Source organism: Phoca vitulina, unplaced genomic scaffold, assembly GCF_004348235.1.
Source record: "Phoca vitulina isolate PV1807 unplaced genomic scaffold, GSC_HSeal_1.0 scaffold8, whole genome shotgun sequence".
In the NCBI taxonomy this organism is placed as follows: Eukaryota; Metazoa; Chordata; class Mammalia; order Carnivora; family Phocidae; genus Phoca; species Phoca vitulina.
The window spans coordinates 34,446,163-34,467,893 of NW_022589711.1; the positions used below are offsets into that span (position 1 = coordinate 34,446,163).

At 32.3% G+C, this 21,731-nt stretch overlaps 1 protein-coding gene across 2 annotated transcripts in view; it reads left to right on the top strand.

Annotated features, from left to right (window-relative positions):
- NECTIN3 (nectin cell adhesion molecule 3) overlaps positions 1-21,731 on the top strand; it is a 126,056-nt gene that overhangs the window by 63,621 nt on the left and 40,704 nt on the right. The window contains exons 6-7 of one of the 2 annotated variants that reach the window (XM_032406510.1): positions 13,045-13,183; positions 15,554-15,635. In XM_032406510.1, the coding sequence (XP_032262401.1) occupies positions 13,045-13,183; positions 15,554-15,635 (221 nt within the window). Of the gene's footprint in view, positions 1-2,296; positions 3,211-13,044; positions 13,184-15,553; positions 15,636-21,731 lie in introns of those variants that run through there. The other variant, XM_032406509.1, reaches the window with a different exon arrangement.

The following is a 21,731-nucleotide window of genomic DNA, read 5'->3' on the forward strand; positions in this document are numbered from 1 at the left end:
GGGGCAAGAATTCGGAAATGTGAATAAATATTTTGTGTGCATTGTCCTATATATGTCCATTGCTTAAAATACAAAATAATTATTAACAATAGTCCCTCTTCCATGGAATCATATTAATAGTGAGGCTATGCTATCTTTATTTGGTTGAGGAGGAGATGGCAGGTTAAAAAATTTCTAAACCACTGACAAAATTATATAAGATTTTAAAATAGGGAGTTTTTTTTGTTTGGTTTGTTTTTGTTTTTGTTTTGTTGGTTACTCTTTTTTTTTTTTAGTTAGATTTTCTGAAAGTTAAATCTGAGTTAATTAGTGGCCATCCCTCTGTGTTTACATAAAGAACATTGCAAGTAGAAATAAAAAATACCAATGTGTTTTTTTTTTTAAGGGATACTTGATAAAAATAATGAGTTCTATATCTTATACTGGGTGAGCGTTCAGGGGCATACACTGTTTTGAGAAAAATAGCATTCGATTAAGAGCTGTCAAAAAGTTTTACAATCTTACGTGCACAAAAATGTGTGAATTACAAATAATTATTTAGGTGATTTGTACTTAACGTTTAAACATGCCGATGCCAGTTTATTGTAATTTTTTTTCTTTGGAAATCATTGTAAAGATAACATTTAATATTTAAAACTTTTCCATTAGTCCTACCACCTCAGAAAATACATGGGTTGTCTTACAGATGATACATTTTTATTTCTTTAGTATCCTGGTTCTCTGAAGTTGCATTCTATGATAGGCTTTACTACTTTTATACTAGAAATGATCCTACAATTCCACAATTTTTTTTAAGATGGAATTTGTTCAGCTAGTGAATAATATGTTCTTACAAATTAAAACCCTTCCTTGATTCTACATATAATATGATAACTAATATTCACTTCAAAGTACTTGACAGGATTGCCTGTTATATTGGTTTAAATTCATAGGAAATTAGTTATACTGTACTTGTTAAATTTTATATTGTACTTGCTAAATTTTTACCACATTCTGTACATATGGCATTCCGTGATGAAACCTGTTTCAGTAAGTATTTTTCTTTAGCTTGTAATTTTAGAATAACTTACCCCATGTAGATTTAGTATTTTTCTAACAATCATTTTTTAAAAGCTCTATCAGTACCACTCATTTAAAAATTAATTATAGGAAATTACCATTCGGGTCATTTATTTTTATCAAAGAAGAAATTCAAGGTTTTTTAACTCATCCTTTCTTCAACTCTAGAGTTTTGTGTAACATGACCTACAAATACCACTTAATTGATAATTAACCAATCTTTAATTTTTACTATTTATGTTTAGTTGCTTTTTAATATTAATGGCTATTTACTCTGTAATCTAATGGCAATACACAGGATCATCTGCATCTAATATTTAAGTATTATTAGAATGTTCTCTCTAAAATATTAGCTACTCTTTGAGACTCCATACTAAAGCAATGTGACACTAAATTTTGCAGATACAGTTGAAATTCTTCAACTTCCTAAATGTTCAGATATCTTACCCATGGGATATAGACATGGTGATGACATTTTTATAACACTTGGTAACATGTTTTTACTTTGTCTTTGTCTGTTAGTCTCATTTGATAATATAGCCCATTTGGCTAACACAGTTTAAACATATGCTTTTTATTTTAAATTACTAAATAATGGTATGTACTACATATGTCCTTTCTAAAAATTGAAGAGTTCTCTTTACTTAAGGAAAATATTTTTGAGAGAATTATTAAACCAACAGCTTATACTATGGCCACTTAACAAGAATCTATAGTTTTTCATTCTTTTAAAGATAAGTTCAGATCCTATAAAAGTAAATGAAATTAGGTAAAGATGTATATTAAGAAAACATTAATTTTTTTTTTTATTCTTTCATTTTATTTCTTTGTTCTTCTGGCTAAGAAAATGTATATTTGGATTACTTAATCTTTTTGTCTGATAATTCTTAAGCCAGCTGTGTATAGGACACTTAAGTAATGCTCTTCATTTAAAAAAAAAAAAAAAAGTATTCCTTGAAGTACAATACCATGCTTAAACTTGGAATAGAATAATTTAGGATTTACACCATAGGTAATTTTTCATTCCTTTTACTTCATTGGTAACTGGCTAAATGTCAGTTTTGTTATTTTTTAAAAATACATAATACCACTACATTCTGATCTTAAGAATGAAAAACTATTGTTACTATGAATATATATTCATTAACTGTGCTGTCTTTTCAACTTGCTGCTGAATCAGCCTGCATTGACATTCTTTGCCTTTCTGTGTCTTGTCTATCTTTACTGTTTCCATTAGATCCTCCTACTACTACCACCCTTCAGCCTACAGTTCAGTGGCAACCCTCAACAGCTGACATCGAGGATCTAGCAACAGAACCAAAAAAGTTGCCCTTCCCATTGTCAACTTTGGCAACAATTAAGGATGACACAATTGGCACAATCATTGCTAGTGTAGTGGGTGGGGCTCTCTTCATAGTACTTGTAAGTGTTTTGGCTGGAATATTCTGCTATAGGAGAAGACGGACGTTTCGTGGAGACTACTTTGCCAAGAACTACATTCCACCATCAGATATGCAAAAAGAATCACAGATAGATGTTCTTCAACAAGATGAGCTTGATTCCTACCCAGACAGTGTGAAAAAAGAAAATAAAAATCCAGTGAACAATCTAATACGGAAAGACTATTTAGAAGAGCCTGAAAAAATGCAGTGGAACAATGTAGAAAATCTCAGTAGGTTTGAAAGACCAATGGATTATTATGAAGATCTAAAAATGGGAATGAAGTTCGTCAGTGATGAACATTACGATGACAATGAAGATGACTTAGTTTCACACGTAGATGGTTCGGTAATTTCCAGGAGGGAGTGGTATGTTTAGCAACCACTAAATGTGACTTACCTATGTACAATGTTTCATTCATACTAGTTGATCATTTTCAGATTGTTCATACTTTTTCTTGAGGAAGAATAAGCTTTTTCAACTTGATTTTCAAGCTTACTTTTTATATTCTAATTTGACAAATGAAAATGTAAAATCTGGGTTCAATGTATCTGAGCTGCTTTACAATTTTTTTTTCAATGCTGTACTACTGTCTCAAGATTTAAATTTTAATGCAGAGTACTTTATTGGTCTGAGGCACACAGGTAAGAAGAAATGTCAACATTAAATGTATGACTTTTTTGGTACAAAAATTAAAAAGAAAAAAAAAAAGGAAACTACCTTGGCATTGTGTATTAAAGTTTACCTAAGACTATAATCTCAAGTATAATGTTTGTTAAACATATACCTCTCAAAATTTATCACCACTAAATGATACTACATCAAAATTGACTATAAAACTAATTCAAGAAATGTTTATATATATTTTTAGTATACAAAAAAATATTCAGCCTGATGAAACACCTTTCCTTTTCAAACATTATTTTCTAAGTTTCTATACAAGTGGAATCTTTACCTCTGCATTTTAATGAGCCTTGCCATAATTACTGTAGAGTGGCTTTTCAAAGATATTTTGTTGCACTAAAACTGTGGTAGTAAACTCAGTGAACATGATGTGTGGAAGAGCATAATTAGCTGGTCAGTATTTTTGTCCAAAATACGTACAAGAGTTATAATAAAAACATGCCTTTTAAACATAATTATTACAATTTTTTCATCTCTGGAGGACAATTCTTAAATGTTGTATAAACATGGATTTTGGTATGTTAAGTGGCATAGTTTTGTTTGAATGCTTTATGTCCTAAATATAAGAATAATAATGAAAAGATGGTATGCAGTTAAATAAAGTTCAGAGAGGGCATTTCAGTATATGGAACAACGTGGGTAAACTAGCATTGGAGTACTGGTTTTCAGAAATGAGACATGTCAGCCAAGAAACTATACAAAAAATTTTTTAGCCCATCTTGTTTTAGTCATCTAATAGTGATGTTGTTCAAACGGGTAAAGATATAGAAAAATTAGATCAAACTTGTAAATTTGAGGTTTAATGAGAAAAATCTGAATTATAGAACGAGTCGCTAACACTTGCTAATGGATATTGGCAAACCATCCTCCTTTTCCTCCTAAATGTATGTATTTGTTTCAAGGTTTTTGTTTTTCCAATTAAAACTGGAAACATCATAAGGTTTTATGTTTTGTTTTTGTTTTTTACATAATTCATTAAGTATATTCTTTCCAGAAATCATGTATCTTTTGAAAAAGAAATGTTATCTAAATCTTCAAATGTGGATCTTCTTTGTGAGGTAATTAAATTGCTTCTACAGTAGAGTCCTATAAAATTGTAATAATGACAACTATTTTGAAGCCCAAAGAATATGTTTATTCTGTTGATGATTCATTTGAAAAAGGACTGTGTAGAATTGCCTTAGGTGTTTTGCCAGGGAATTGAAGTGGAAGTTAGTAGGAAAATCATAAATAAATTATTTTGTTAATAAAAAGGCAAAGTAGGTACTTTTTTTTTTTTACCCCCCAAACACCCAAATCCTGATGATTCTCATCAAATCTAAAGGAATGTTTTATAAGGCAAAGTTCTAACATGTTCATAGAATTTTGCAAGTAGTCAAGGCCTTATTCTAAACCATTATAACATCATTTCCTTTCTTTGAACTAGCAGTATTTTGTGGAAATTAGGAACCTATTTTATTTCTCTTCCCAAACATTCACACACTTAGTCTAAAACTGTAATATATCAGCTAAGGATACAGGTAAGCTAACTGATACATTGTTAAGACTATCTGGCTTTAATATACTTAACCACTGATATACAAATATTAAGACTGTTTGGTCCAAGTCATTGGAAGCAAAACTTTATTGGTAATACCCTGTGATTGAAGTAGACTTTATGTTTTAATTTAAATACCAGCACTGATATGGCCACAAGAAAGATGGATCTAAAATTCTTGCCATGGAAGATGTGAATTTGTGGCTTTTTGTTCACAATTTCATCTTTAGAGCAATGGTTTGAAATGCTATATGAATCTGAGCAGGATAATCACTGTATAAATCTCAACTTGAGTATTATTTGAAGGAAGTTAGCAATGTATTTTAAGAACTGCATTTCAAAAATATAAATACTTAGTGATTAAGACCTTCCTTTATATTGTGGCCATTATGTGTTTAGGGTGGGCTTTTTTGTTTTTGTTTGTTTGTTTTGTTTTGTTTTTTGATGGCAGAGGGGAGAGGTTGACATGGAAAACTACAAGTGAGTGATACATTCTGTATCCTTAAACTAAATCATTTGGCAAACTAAAAGATTTCAAAATTGTAAGAATCTGATACTAGTTAAGACTTTTTGAAGCATTGCACTGCTGTTTATTAGAACTTTGTTTACTGTACATATAAACTTATTTGTGAACATGAATAGTCATTAAACATTTTTGTTAAATTAATTTTTTAATATCTGTGATATACACAGCTAATTGATAGGTACATATGAAAATCCTTTTCTTTTTCTGGAAAAGATGGAAGAATGTTTTATTTTGACCATGTTCATTTTTGTTTCTTTATTCTTTGAACTGACTTTTCATTTTGTATTCACTTTAGGGTTTTCTTTCACACTGGTTAAAATATTTCAGTAATGCAGGGATGATGAATGCAACTTTTATTTTTTCCTGCCATTTTTATTAAAATATATTAAAACTTTAATAGGCTAGGGGTTAACTTTAAAAGTGACATTTGAGTAATACATTATAGTTGAAATATTTAGTATTTTACCATGTGCCTAAAAGGTTTCTATTTGATAAGTCTAACATTTAAAGAAACCATTAAGGTTTTTTTCAGTAGTAAGTATTGCTTCTGATAGCCATATATAGGAACGTTTTCTAAAGATAACCCTAGCTAGATGTGTAGCAGAAGGGCTTGTAGGAAGTACAATGTATGAGTGCAAAAATTGAGATAAATATAACAATTTTATATGTGAAAACATCTGATTTGAGTTTAATTTTGTTGTTGATAAATACTAAAGGTATATGAATAAGAAGTTATGAATGTGTGGAGGTATGATCAGTGTAAAATATAAGAAAGGAAGAAATGGTACACATATTGAATTTTTAATTCTAATAGAGGAATGATATACAGATTTAATTGTTCTTTCTGTTTACTTGTTAATTGGAAATGTATCATCCCTAAGAATCTCCTTTCTCAAATTTTTGGTGTATTGGGTTTGGATTTAACTTTAATTTGTACTAGTGGTATTTTTTACCAAGTTATTTATCAGGTGGTAGCCCTAATAGCCATGCAACAAATCTTTAAATAAAAGTTTTTAAAAAATTCTTTAGAGGCATATTTCTATAACAAACCTATGTCTCTGTATTACCTTCTTTGTCCTCGTTATGTTATTTGATGGAGTGTGTGTGTGTGTGTGTGTGTGTGTGTGTGTCTGTGTCTGTGTTGTATGTATAACCTAGTTCTTATATTTTAATTAAGTTTTTGTGGGAATTTGAAATCTATTTTATTTCTCTTACCAAATAAGACTCTATCAGGTTAAGGATACAGTTAAATAAAGTTTGAGAGAGCATCTAAGTTTGTAGGTTAGCCATTACAGAATTTGCTTTTAATTGACCATTTAATTCCTATTTCCTATCTACACGTTATGAATAACATTCTCCACAATCATGAATTATCTGTTTCTCTAGTCTTAGCAAAATTTTGAATGTTTTTGCTGTTGTGAGTTTGACATAAGTTAAATTATATATATTGGCTTTCATTTGGATGAACATATTTCACGAAATATTTTGTAAGTTGGCATTTAGTGTTTTTCACTTATAAACGTTATAATGGTTTTCTTTATAAATGCCGTTGTTTCTAATTGTAATTACCTCCGTGTTTTCTATCTCTGATGTTTAAAATTATACTTGTTTTCCTAAACTTTAAATTATCTTAAAGCAAGCAGCAGTTTTTTTGTTTGTTTTTGTTTTTAAATAGCATACAGTTTGACTGGATTAAGCTTGGTTTCCCTCTTGTTATACCAATGGAAATTCATGCATGAAAGAATATCTGGAATAGTGTACATGGCATATCACCTTTTCTATGTTCTAAAAAATGCTTTCTGTTTAATATTTGTTTTCTCCTATTCCAGTAAGCTGCAAGTTTTTTTGTTTTTTTTTTTTTTAAGATTTTATTTGTTTATTTGACATTGGAGCAGGGAGCCCGATGCGGGGCTCGATCCCAGGTCCCTGGGATCATGACCTGAGCCGAAGGCAGATGCTTAACGACTGAGCCACCCAGGCGCCCCAAGCTGCAAGTTTTTTTGTTTTTGTTTGGTTTGGTTTGGTACCTATGTACTTTGAGTTGAGTAGTGATAGGTTTGCTTACAAAAGCTTTCGCTGTATATATCCTTAGGGGTCATTTTCTTGAACCTTGATGATAGTTATTTTGTCGTGTTCATTTCAATTTATGAGGCTAAAACTTGATTCAATTTTGGGTTGTCCTAGTTCACTTACCTTTTCTGCTGTTCTGGCTGGATGCTATGGGTGAAGCAGAGTGAAAGTGAGTTTAGTAGGATAAGTTTATAATCTTAAAAACTTGAAAGAATAATTCAAGGCCCCATTTCCCTACATGTATAATATTTCTATAGAGATATGATATCTAATTTCACAGTTTCATTTATGAGAAATATCTCAGGAAGCACCTAGTCTTAAAGGGACAGCGTGATCTAAAAGCCAGAGGTAACTAAATCTAGAAGACTGGCCTCCCTTTAAAAAAAAAACAAAAAACACTGTATTATGGGAAATTATACAAAAGTAGGATAGAATAATGCAATGAACCTTCATGTACCTGCTTCAATTATTATCAATTCATGGTCAATCTTGTTCCATTTAAACTCTTACCCACATAATCCCTCCTGCCATTAATTCATCTATAAATGTATCAACACACAGCTCTAAAAGAGAAGGAACATTTAGGAAAAGTAACCGCAAATTTATTATTACACAAAAAATTAATTTGCAGTTTTATTTAGTATCTGAATGTAATCCATATATTATATCTTTCAATCTATATGTTCTCTGTGAGGCACTCCCCTCCTCCCTTGATTTTTGCCTTGTAATTTATTTGTTGAGGAAATGGCTTCATGTGTGTCCTGCAGTTTCCTGGTTTGGATTGTGCCAGTTGTACCTCTCTATTTTCTGTAAATTGTCAGGTCTAGAAACTTTATAAGGTTAAGGTTTAATTTGGGGTGGGGGGCAGTTACTTAAGTGGTGGTATCTTCTGTCGGAGGGCACATCATACCTGCTTTTCTTTTGATATTAAGCAGTCATTAGATGCTCAAAGCCTAGATCTAACCTTGAACCTACTTAATGTCTAGATTTATTAACTCTGTTTTTCTTACCATACCATGTGCTTTGATGTCTGAATAATTACGTCCGTGCTGCTTTTACCTGAGCTTTCCTTTCCACCCTTTTCCATATTCAAGGTCCAGCTCAAACCATATGATTGTTCATTTGTTTTGTTTTTTTTGATCTTGGTTTTAGACTTTTGATTCAGTGATTCAGGGATTTGATTCCATATTCAGTATATTTTGATATTTGGTTTTTATTTTGATACTTAGTAGCTAAAATGCTACCTCTCAAAAACAAGTAGATTTAAATGGAAGAAGTACACTGTTGGGGACCTTAACAGTTTTAATCCCAACTACTGTTTTTAGAGCTAGTCTCCTGTTCAAGATGTTTGGTTTTTCAGTGTTTTGCTAATCAAATAACCTCACCCCTCATATTACCTACTACTTCAGCACAGTATGGGTCTAGTGTGAGGTTTATCATTAATAAGAGTGAATGTAAACCTTTATCTTATTTTATTTGGTCTTCTAATGTGTTTCAGTTTTTTTGGTTGACCCATCACATCTGATTATATGGCTATGGTTTTACTTCATAATGTAACTGATGAAGTTTATGCATTAAGAGTTAGATATTTGCATTGCTGTTTTGGGGGGTTTTGTCACTGTCTGCATCTTCATTATTGGTCTTCTCTTCATTCTGCCAGTTCCTTGCAGGAATGACATCTACTGGGAATAAATGCTTACTAATATATAACGTGGATTAGCACCATACCCTCATTTGGTCTATGTGTCAGATGTTCACCCGTCACCCAGGGCACCCATGTCGTGCCTCCTTTACATTCTTGACCTCTCGTTAAATCGAGGGTGGTTACTAGTTCACTCATGAGCTCTCATATATCACAGTGGGTCACAGTATGCTGACTGTGCTGAGAGGGAACAACCACATGTCTATTGGATTTCGTTCTGGAACTTTCCCACCCCACACTTCCCACAGGATTTTGTGGGTGCTTTGTGTAGCACGTGAACTCCTGACATTTGGACGAAGTGGGGCTACAAGTGCCAGTCCACATATTAATGTGCTAGTACAACATGTATTTTGTAATTATCACTTATCCTAAAAAAAAAAGGGACAGGGTAAATGATGATAATCCCTATGTTGGAAAATATACACGTATGGATTCTGTGACCCCACTTTGGGGATTTTGCTCTCTACGGTGAAGATAGGGACTATGTAAAATTCATCCTTGCCTTCTTGGCACTTAGCACGTGCCTGACACATACTAGGTTACTATTGAGAATTTGTTGAATGAGATGCTGACAACATTGTTCTGACCCAGAGAGAGGACTTTTATTAAAAAGTAGTGAGATAAATATTTGGATGGATATAAAGAACTAGATATATTGAAAAGGTAAGCATTAAAGAGGCTATTGAAAAATAAAAATGAGATATATTCATGGGGAAAATCTGTAATACAGTGATAGATATTATGGGAGCAAATAGAAGTTTGTAGATAATTCACATTAATGTGTGAATCATGTGATGACATCACTGAAGTTTTGGTGAAGGGAATGAAAAAATGAAACAATGTTTCAATTAATTGTTAGGACCTAGTGTTTGAATGTAAGTGTGAAAAGTGCCTGTAGATTTCTATACTCACCCATTTTAAGTGGTTTTAGCAAATTGCTCTATTTTACTGTATAGAGTAGTATTTTTTTTTCAAATCTTGTGAGATGTGAATTAGGTGAACACATGTTTGAAAGCTTTCACATATTTTTTATTCATATGTATCAGTAATAAAGACAAACTTAAATTCAGTTTAGTAGTTATATGTATATTTTTTTAAAAAGTAATGAAATTTCTTCTATCTATATTGTTTCTTTTGGTATGATGTGTTAACAGATCTTTGAACGTTTTCGCCTTGAGGCATAGGCATGATACCTCTGGTTATGGGCTGTAAGTTTTTTGTTGTATTGGGGAGTGCTATTTCTTCTGTTTTTGTGGATGAGTTTCCAATATATGTGGGTTGATACAGATGCCATGATAATAGGAAGCTATTCTTTTGAGATACACGTACACCAATCCTTTAATGTCAAATATTTTAACGCTTTTGTCTTATTTTCTACTGATTGTAAGCCTGTCGTTAAGATTTAGTAGGCCATTTCCTTGGGTGATAGTAATGTTGCTTCATGTCAGTCACTCAGTAAATTAGCTGAATGTTTGAGAGTGCCAAATTTTTATACATTTGCTTTTTTTCTATTTTGTTATAGAGTCTATGTAGATTATGTGGGCAGATGTGGAGGAGACAGTGTTAGAACTAAATTCTCAATTTTCATTAAAATTCTTTTTGAATGCAAGAAATTTCAGCCCTTCCTTTGCATTTCATACTAGTGTTCATCACCTGTTAATACCCTTAAATGTATTCTTTAGTTTTTTTGTCAATTAGTAGAAAAATCAGAAAGGGAAATATGAAATATATCCCATATATGTATTTAACATAGTCAGTTTACCTATATAGAATATCCAATTGGTAAATGGATTCATACCCAGCTTTTCTTTCAATTGCTCTTTTCAGCACTTGCTAGAGTGCTGAATAATTACGTCCGTGCTGCTTTTACCTGAGCTTTCCTTTCCACCCTTTTCCATATTCAAGGTCCAGCTGATACTAAGAATGTTCTGATACTAAGAAGAGGTGTACAAAAAAGGAAAGATAAATATGAATAAAGAATGAATGGAACCCGGTGAAATAAGTATGCCCAATTAAGATAGAAGGAAGAGTTATGGTCAACATGCAGTCAACTCTCAGTTACAGAGTCCTAGAGCTAGGAATTATAAGGCTAATGGGACAGAAGTAGATAAGTAGACTGTAACTTAAATGTTTAAAAATAGTGTCTATTTGGACTTGAGAATTACTTAAGAATATGAAAAATAGTATATAGAGTTGGGAATTACTTTAGGGTATGAAAAGTATGTGATTGTGTTTTATTACAAGCACTATCAAATTTAATATCTTTGCTAAGATTAGCTGAAAGGTTTTCTTGGAGGTGTGCAGTTTGATGAAGAATGTATAATGACCTGTACATTGAAAATCTTACATTCAAAGAGTAACCTGAGTTTTTCAAAAATAATTTTGGAAGTATTACTATAAATATGGTATTAACTTTGTCCTTACCATCAAGATAACCCTCAAATTTGAATTCAGTACACTTGGGCAAAAATGATAGGGCTGCTTTTTATCCTTTAGCAAAATCAAGATTTCCTTTTTAAAGGAAAACCTTTAGAATAATTAGTGTGGCATAAGTAGCATATTTGACATGTTGGGATTTTTTATTTGTGCCACTGACAGTGTATATGGCCTTGGTCACATAACCTCAGGCACGTAACCTTAATAGGTTTCAAATGACCTATTGTTAAAGACTGAATACAAAGCTATAATTTATACAGTGGGAAAAGTGATAGTGTAGAGTAGAAATTATTCCTAGGTCATTCCAAATCTTTAAACATTTACAAGAGCAGAATAATATTTTTTTTTTTTTTTTAAGATTTTATTTATTTATTTGAGAGAGAGAGAATGAGAGACAGCATGAGAGGGAGGAGGGTCAGAGGGAGAAGCAGACTCCCTGCCGAGCAGGGAGCCCGATGCGGGACTCGATCCCAGGACTCCAGGATCATGACCCGAGCCGAAGGCAGTCGCCCAACCAACTGAGCCACCCAGGCGTCCCAAGAGCAGAATAATATTTGACTGGCTTGGATTTCAGAGCTTTCCTCGTATAGCACATACTCAAATGGAGATAGTGGGGATTAGAGAAATGAGCAGTAATAGATAAACTAGGCATGTATTAGCAAATAAGGGTAAGAGTTTAATGTCGCTGAAATTATCAAAATACTTACACATAAGGATTGATTGTACTGTCATATCCAAATATTTATACTTGAAAATACATAGATACAATAGTTTTAGGTAAATTCCCTTATTTGAATGTTCATAAAGTAGAGTGACTTAATTTTTCAGGATCATATGAAGTGATAATTGCTAAATATGTTTTTAAAATCCTTAACAAAATTTATGGTGCAGGCTGGGAAAGAGAAATTGGTATTTAGAAATTATGTAGTGTGTTTACAGCCAAGGGATAGGGATGATTTTCCATTTAATTTTGTAGTAAAGACACTATCTTCAGTGTACTTTGTATTAAATGTTCATGAATTAAGGGAAATTATCTGCAACAAGTGGTGTTTTTATAATACCTCAATTTAAAAACATATACAGTGTCATTTTCGACTATATTTATTAGATCTGGGGTATTTTTTATGTCTTTGGTTTGCCCCTTCTTGAAACCCTTTGGTTTCCTTAATAGAATGTCTTTTATATCTTAACTAGTATAAAAATGGTAAATGTGTATGTTGTTGGTTAACTCAAAGAATAATGAAAAAAATTGTTTTATCTTTTAGAGTAAGAATTTAAAATAGTTTTCATCCTTTTCTCCTCCAGACATTCTTTGCCCATAGAAAATAGATTCACTTGTTGCTCTCTGACTGGGGATATTATTTTCATAACTTGAAAAAAAGCAAAGCTGAAGTGCTAAGGTGACATCTTGGCAAGGAAGAAGGGTCTTAGCATAATCCTACAAAAAGTAATGAATCCAATTTGGGGTTCTCTAAGCTTGCTGTTGGGTAACATGCTTCAATCAGTCTTTGAACATTTTAGAAATTAGGGTATGCAAATTTAAGAACTTTTTAAAATTGTTTGAAAGGCCTAATTTTTGTTGCTTTACAGATGTCCCATTTAAGCAGACCTCTTCCGTAGCCGTAGCTGGAGCTGTAATCGGAGCTGTTCTTGCTCTCTTCATCATTGCTGTCTTTGTGATTGTCCTGCTGACTCCTCGAAAAAAGAGACCATCCTATCTTGACAAAGTGTAAGTAACTTTTTTGCTCATGTTCAACATTCAGTATGAGTCAGTCTTTATCTTTACAGCTACTCGTGTAAAATGTCTGAGGGATGGGAGTAAAGACACAGTTAGATCTTTGTGAGATGACCGTGGTTGCATCAGAATGTACTGTTTTGGTAAATAGTGTCAAGGAGCCGTTGGAGACAAATATATTAGACACCTTTTTCACCTACAAATACATTGGACATCTTTCCAGATGATAACGTAATGACACTTTATTTTGTCCTGCCTTGTGAATAAAAATGCAGGCCTTTGATGGAGTGTGGTTGAAAGAGAGATTCAAAATAGCTTAGAAGTTTAATTGCTTCTCCAGATTGTATATGCCAGTCTTATGTCTAGATAGATCTTATTAATGTTCAACTGCCAAGAATTATCAAATAGAGTTTTAAAGCTTTTTACCTTAAACAATTTTGGTTTTGGTGAGTTACAAAATGTGCAACTTTTTTATTTAGAGAGAAAGCAGTATTTTGGGCCTAGTCATTGAGCCAGAATGTTAAAGCATAAATTGCACTTTGCTGTAGAATCAAAAGACCAATGTCCCAATTCACTGAATTCCATCAACAGCTTTGTTGCTTCATCTGTGAAATGTGAATAATATTTTTCCTATTTACCTTCCATGGTTGTGATGAGTAGAATAAGATGTTGCTTATGAACTGTGGCGTTTTATACAAATGGCATTATTTCTTATGTAGTTACTAATATTTTTATATTAGGACTTATATAATATTATAATATTATATATATATTATATAATATATATATATAATATATTAGGATTTATATAATCTCCCCAGTCAGATAGCAACAAGTGAATCTATTTTCTATGGGCAGAGAATGTCTGGAGGAGAAAAGGATGAAAACTATTTTAAATTCTTACTCTAAAGGAAAAAAAATTTTTTTCATTATAGAGGCTGTCTATCAAAGAATGTATTTCTTCTGTCTTCATAAATGCCTTGTATATGTCTCTGACTCTCTAATCTGGCACAGGTATAGCATAGATCTTCTTAGATTAAAGACAACTGAGTGTTAGTCTCAGCTCTATCATGATCAAAGTAGTGGTGTGATCCTGAACAAGTCACATCACCTCCATGGGCCTCAGTTTTCTCACCCAAATGACTGATGGCACCTTGGAGCTATAAATTTGCTGTGATTTTCATTAGATGAAAGGAAATAATTACCTTTAAATAAGAACTGTGAAGTAGCTTTTCAATGCAACACCTGTAACACTGATTCTTTAATATTTATAGTTAAAATATTTATATGTAGCAATAATCTGTATAGTTCTTTACTATTTCAGGAGTAGCATGCGGTTAACTTCATTTTAGCTTCCAAGTTATCTCAGGCTTTTCTGTAATTTCAAAAACATAATTTACTAGTAGGCTAAATAATTACATCCATGTAACCATTTTATTTGTTATTTGAATTCTGTTCATTTAAAATTATTATTTCATGCCCACATTGAAAAGTTATTAGGCCACAGAGAATTTGTACTTACTTTGGCCTTTATAGATTTCATTCTTTTTATTTTTTAATATAGGTAACATTTTTGTTTGATTTAGTCATCACATGTATTGAAAATTAGTTATCTTTGAACTTCAAAAGTATGAGAATATATAAAAAAATTGTTCTCTAAAATTCAGAGCCACCAGATATACTTAATTTTATTTTTATTATAACAACAATACTTAAATACATGAAAATATAAGTTTTTTAAAAGTTTATTAGGTTATTTTGGCAAAAATAAATGTATTCCCTGAGGTTGTAATGGCCTCTTTATTTCATGTGACAAGATTTATAATGGTCTTTAGATTGAAAAATCTTAATTTGCATGATGGATATTCTAAGAGTAACCATGGGTTTTGAAAATTAGTTTGGAAGTATTTCCAAAAAGCAGTATAATTTTTTTTCATTATCATTTTAAGATACAGTTTTTTAAATTACTTTTATGACATGTTGCCTTCCATTGCACACGTTTGACTATCTTTAAAATGATGGTAGGCATAGTCAGATGGAAAAATGTGCAATACTGAAGTAAATTGGTTATGTACTAGGTTACTTAATAATTTTCAGAAAAATGCTTCCATTTGAGTTACTTCTTTAAATGAATCAATTAGATTGGTTTTAAACATTAGAAGTTTAAAACCAGGTTTTTTTTTTTCCCCATCTGTGATAGGTTAATGGAAATATAAGAACTGAATTAAGTGTGTACACTAATATAAATATTAGTGTGAGGGTCTCAAAACTTAAGAGAACCTTGTTTTCCCCCTTTTTCTTTCTTTTCTTTCTTTTTTTTCTTGCTAAATGTTGCAATCACATTTATTAACATTTTTAATGCAGGATCGACCTTCCACCCACACATAAACCACCTCCCATGTATGAAGAACGATCCCCACCCTTGCCTCAAAAAGATCTGTATCAGGTATGTGTTCATGGTTATACTTAAAATAAAATGAAATAAAAAATAGTAAGCAGTGTATTTTATTTGAGTATTATCTAGTCATTATACATTAAATGTTGCATAATAACACATAATCATTTCTCTGAAACACTTAAAGGATCAAACTTTGTCGACAGATTGGTAAGAAAAGATGTGATAGCCAGTGTGGATGGAACAAAGTAACACTGTATTAAGAGTAGAGATTTTTACTAAAAGCTTATGGCCAAAGACTTACTGTTAATATAGTTTTACTGACATATAGACTCATTGTAAAATATGCATTTTTATATAAAATAAAAGAAAAATTGAATGCCTTTGGTAGGGTGTGTTTCTTTTCAGTATACTCAAGGTCTAAATTTTAGCATTCTTTATTTAGCAGCAAAAGGTTTATATTCCAGTTTAAAATTCTGGGTACGAATATTGGTCCCCATATTACATTTATGATAACTTTTAAATTTTCTTTTGGAATTAGTTTGTAATAATTCATGTGAAGGTATCGATTAAATGCTTCTATCTCATGTTCTATACCTAGATTAATATGCTCTCTTAGGGAAAGTTGAAACCATCAGAATATTTGAATACTTTTACTCTTAGCGTTAGTAGTTTCGTTTTTTTTCCCTCTCATATCCATGTAACCTTTTGGGGCTCTGACCGTATATTGGGTTTTTTTGTTTGTTTGTTTTTACCTGTGGGAATATTCTATAGTATTTTCCTCCAAAGATATGTTTCGTATCTTCAGCTCAAATAAGGCAAATTATTTGCCCACCAATTAATTTACTTTGGTGGGAAAACTCCAAGGGAATATATGTGTTAAGATGTTGTTAGCTTCTGTATCTTAGTTGACCAGATAGTCTCCTGCCTGAGAATGGGGCGGGGAGGAACATTCGTTCCCTGGCTTTTGCAGTCATTGCCAGGGGTCACCTGCTCTGTTGTCTTAACAGAAGCTGGTGTCTGAGGGGTCAGACATGCCATCTTTTCAGACCCCTTGTTTTCACAGAAAGAGTGTAGCCTCACATCTCTCTTGGCAAATAAATGAACTTGACAAGTAGTGTGGAATGTCAACAAAATATTTAGCTAGAGCTGTTGTTAACTGCTGCAGAAAGAAAGCTGTCTTCCTCCCTCCACAAAGCTAGTAATTAATCAGAGGATTTCTAGGTTTAGTTTTGGGCATTCTCTTAGAATGTTGTTGGTAATTTTCTAGGACGACCCTAACTGTGTATAATTTCATTCCTGTCTGTAAAACCAACTGACTATATAACTTACTATTTAATATCTTCAAATTAAATACTTATAAAAGCTTATGAATCGGGGAAAAATTATTTGGTTTTGATCATCATCTGTCCTTGGTTTTAGTTTAAAAAATATGATTGCTATATATGTATTTAGCTACCAAATAAACACAAAAGGAAGATTTTTCTTGGATGATTTGAGTTGACAGTGCTAGAAACTACAATTTTTAGAATCCTTAGAGTTAGGGAAGGCTTCCTGGCTTTTGGAGGTAGGAGTTATGACGCATGTGATGCAATTACTCAGTTGTTGATTAGAGTAATTTGATTTATAGTAAATTGCATACTCAAAAGCATAAACCTGGGTAGAAATAAGAGACATATGGAAAAGTAATGAAAAGTTTAGAAAGAAAATTGATGGGAGAGCACCTGCAATGAGTAACAAACATTGGACTTGGAAATCAGAGACCATTTAGTAACATTGTGACTTTTTCCTCATCTTGAAATTAAGCAGGTGAAAAATGTGATTGTTTTTCTCTTCTAGCTATAAAACTGGTTTTATAAAATATTGCTGAGGGTTAGCTTTTTGCTGTCATTTTGCTTAAGAGAGTCAGAACTTGAGTTGGAGATGAAATAATTCCTAATTCTATAAAGCTTTTAAGAATAAGTTAGGCTAGGGGTGCCTAGGTGGCTCAGTCATTTAAGTGCCTGACTCTTGATTTAGGCTCAGGTTATGATCTTAGGGTCATGATCTCAGGATCGTGAGATCAAACCCTGCTTCAGGCTCTGCCCTGGGCTTGGAGCCTGCTTAAAATTCTCTCTCTCCCTCCCCTGCGCCCCCAACGGCGTGCATGGGCGCACTTGCGCACGCAATCTCCCTCAAAAAAAAAAAAAAAGAATAGGCTAAAATCATTATCCATCAGTGAGATAATTTATGATTCACGCATTATAATGTCATGTGTTAATTATGTGGCTGTTTGTGTTTTAATTAATGTTGTGATCTCAAAATGTAAAATACACAGAACTGTGTCTCGGTTACGAAGAAATATGTAAGTGTGTCATTACTATCTGATTAGGTTTGTGCAGTGATAGCATGTTGTAATACTAAATGCCTTTGTAATGTTCCACTTCACTAGGTAACTTGTCACCTTTAAAGTGAAGTGGTAATTCCTGCTTGAAGTCATTAGCCCTCAGCCTTCCTAGATAACTAGGTCACAAGGCCATGCTCCCAAATGCCTACATGGCTTTAAGGAACAGAGTCCCACTTGTTCTACCCATCAGTGTTCTACCCTTGGGAAGCCACAGAAGGAAGCACTTCCTCACTACCCACATTTGTCCACCTTGTATGATTATTGCTTTTTGTGGTAATGGTGCCAACACTCATCCCTGAGAAGTTTTCTTCTCAATGCAAATTAGGAGAATGAGGCCTGGTACTGTGAGGAGGCAGTTTGCTTGAATGGGAGCTATTACCATACTGCAGAGAAGATGCATGGAGGCATGCATATAAGTGTGAGGGAAATAAAAAGGAATGTCTTGCCTGAAGGCAAAGGTTAATTAAGAAATACCACCAGCTTGTCATGTATTAGGTAATAATCCTACGAAAGTTGAATCTTCATTTAGGAAACAAATATTAACTTAATGACATTAAAGTATATTTTACCTTTTTGTTATGTTGATTAACATTATATTGGTAATCCGTAAGTATATTTTTGGAACAACAACAAAAAAATCAGAAACTACAGAAATTTATAGTCAACTGTGAAAGCCCTTTTTCATTGCTCCATCACCAAATACATAATTTCCTTCTCCAGCAATCACCACTGTTATGAATTTAAATATTCTCCCACACTTTTTTCCATGAATTTACGTTCATGTGTATATCATCCATATTTACATCTGCAAATATTTTTTTAACACAAATGTGATCATAGAATATATATTGTTCTAGAAATTGCTTTCCCACTCTTATAGACCAGTATTTTTCAGACTGGCCAATGTTGCTTGTTTAGTGGGTTTCTTTATCTCATTCAGCTTCAAATCCAGTACAAAATACTGAACACTGATATAAAATTTCTTTGTATTATAATTTTGAGCAACAATTTCCATTTTATGAATAATGCTGTATTTTAGCCTTGTATTGGGAGAGTTGTATACTTTGATGTGAAAAAATATTTCCCAAATCAACAATCATTTTCAGGAAAAATATACATAACAAATAGAGTTTGATGTCTGATATGGAAAAAATCTGGATGTAAATGTAGATCTTTTAGAATACTCTGGTTCAGTCTAAAATAGCATTTATTCTTGGAAAGTCAGGGCTAGTAGATTCCATGAAGTAGATACCGTTACTTGACTTTACTGAGGATCATAGCAGGAATTTCAGTCAAGCAGTAATACTGTAGGGAGTGTGGCTCTTGAAGTTATTTGCACAATGCTGACATATTATTAAAAGCTTTCTAATCTCTTGAAATATCATGAGATTTTTTTCCTCCTTGGTAATCACATACGCAGAAGTAACCATATGTCAGTGGATTTTTGGTAACTTAAAAAGTTTTTAGCAACCTGGAAAATGTTTTATGAACAGTATTTCAGGTGTTGGAATACACAGATAAGTTTTCAAGATTTCAAACACTTGGTTTGTATATGTAAATATGTGTATGTGTGTATTAATATTCTGTGTGATTAGATGGGATATATGCATAAAGTGCTTGTGTGCTTGAATTCCAAGCTGAAATTAGGTGCCTTTTTTGTGGAACACCATTTTTACTTAAAAGAATGACTAACAAACTGTGCCATTCAGGCTTGAATAATTTGCAGACATTTTCTCACAAATCAATGAACTGAACCTGTCACTCAAGGCAAATAACTGACAGTGTTTGTTGCCAATGAAAAAAACTTGAGGTTCCACGTAAAAATTATAATTTCTATAAAACCTGTATCTACAATCATGGGATTGACATTGGTGGGGAAATTAGTAAATATTTTTTTTATATTAAATAACGAAAAGTACCAATGTTTGGAATAATCAAGCTTGCTTCTTTTGACTCGGATATTAAAAGGATTTGCAGGGCACCTGGGTGGTTCAGTCGTTAAGCATCTGCCTTCGGCTCAGGTCATGATTCCAGGGTCCTGGGATTGAGTCCCACATCGGGCTCCCTGCTCGGCGGGAAGCCTGCTTCTCCCTCTCCCACTCCCACTCCCCCTGCTTGTGTTCCTGTTCTCGCTGTCTCTCTCTCTGTAAAATAAATAAATAAAATCTTTAAAAAATAAATAAATAAAAAAATAAAAGGATTTGCAAAAATGTAAAAAAATAATAAAATGCCACTCTTCTCGCTAATCCTTATTTTGGAAAACATGGTTATTTTTTCATGTAAAAGATGATTTTTGTATCATATTATCCTGTTTATATGAATTAAATATTTTAAAAGTCTCTTAGTTTTAATGTTTAATATGATAAATATAGATAGCTAAGGTAGCTACTCCCCATGTAAATGAAAGTACTTTGGGTTCTCAAAATTTTAAAGTATAAAGGGATCCTGATACCCCATTTCTGTGAACCTCTGCTGTAGACCTTAAATGCTATGAAGGCAAGGATCATGTCTCCCTTGCTTAGAACTGTAGTCTCAGTGCACAACACTTTGCTTGGCACATTGTAGTTACCTTACAAAAAATTTTTGAATGCAGAAGTGAAAAAAAGAGTCAAACCCCTCTTTATATTCTTTTCAGTATGTGATCATGTTTCCATTGTTTATTCTAGAATATCCCTGTCCCAGATACACAACTATGCTTCAGTATATTTAATGTCCCTATATCTAATATCAGTGTCAGGTACCAAGTATGAAAAAAAAAACAAAGGGAACCAAGAGACTGTATAGCAATATTCTAAAAGATTAACAATGTTTATATATTAGACTTCTCTGTGAATATTGTTTTATTTTATATTTTTCTGTAGTTTCTAATTTTTCTACAGTGCTTTTACTCCCCTCTGTCAGTGACCTTTTTTTTTTAAATTTTATTTTATTATGTTAATCACCATACATTACATCATTAGTTTTTGATGTAGTGTTCCATGACCTTTTAGCATAAGAAAATAGAGAGCAGTTGAAGACCTGAATTACTGGACTGGAATATTGTTATCAGTCATATTGATTATGGCAATACTTCAGCAGAATTTACTATCTGGGAAAATTAAGATTTTCCCCCAAATAATTCATTATGGTTTATCACATTCTTTAGTAAATTTTTGTAAATGCTAATGGCAGAGTGTTGTAAAGGAAGAGTGTTTCTGCATATTTTTTTGAGTAGATAATACATACAAAACAATATAAAAAATGGGTATTTTCTAAAGTCTCCTTCCATTTCCATTCCTATTTACCCTATGCTCAGCACCTCCTACAGAAAATCACTTTAATAAATTTCTTGTTTGTCTTAATATGGTTTATTTAAGCATAGGAAGGAAACATTACACACCCATTTTATTTTTTCTTGTATAAAATGTAACTGTATGTACTGTTAAATATTTTTTTGCCGTTCCTCCTAAGATATACTGGAGATCTTTTTTTATTGCAGAGCTTTCTCATTCATATGTCTACAGAAAATTCTAATGTGCATATATTACATAGTTTATAATGTCAAAATATTTTAATAAACCAATAATGCTGCAGTGAATATTTATATATATATGTATATTGCTTCTATGCAAGTATAATCTTCAGTATAAATTTTTAGATTTGCTCTTGCTATATCAAATAGTAAATGTGTTTATACTTTTGATAGATCCTGTCAAATTGTCCTCTATGAATATTGTACTATTTTGCACTCCTATGAGTCATGCTTAAAAGTGCCTATTTCT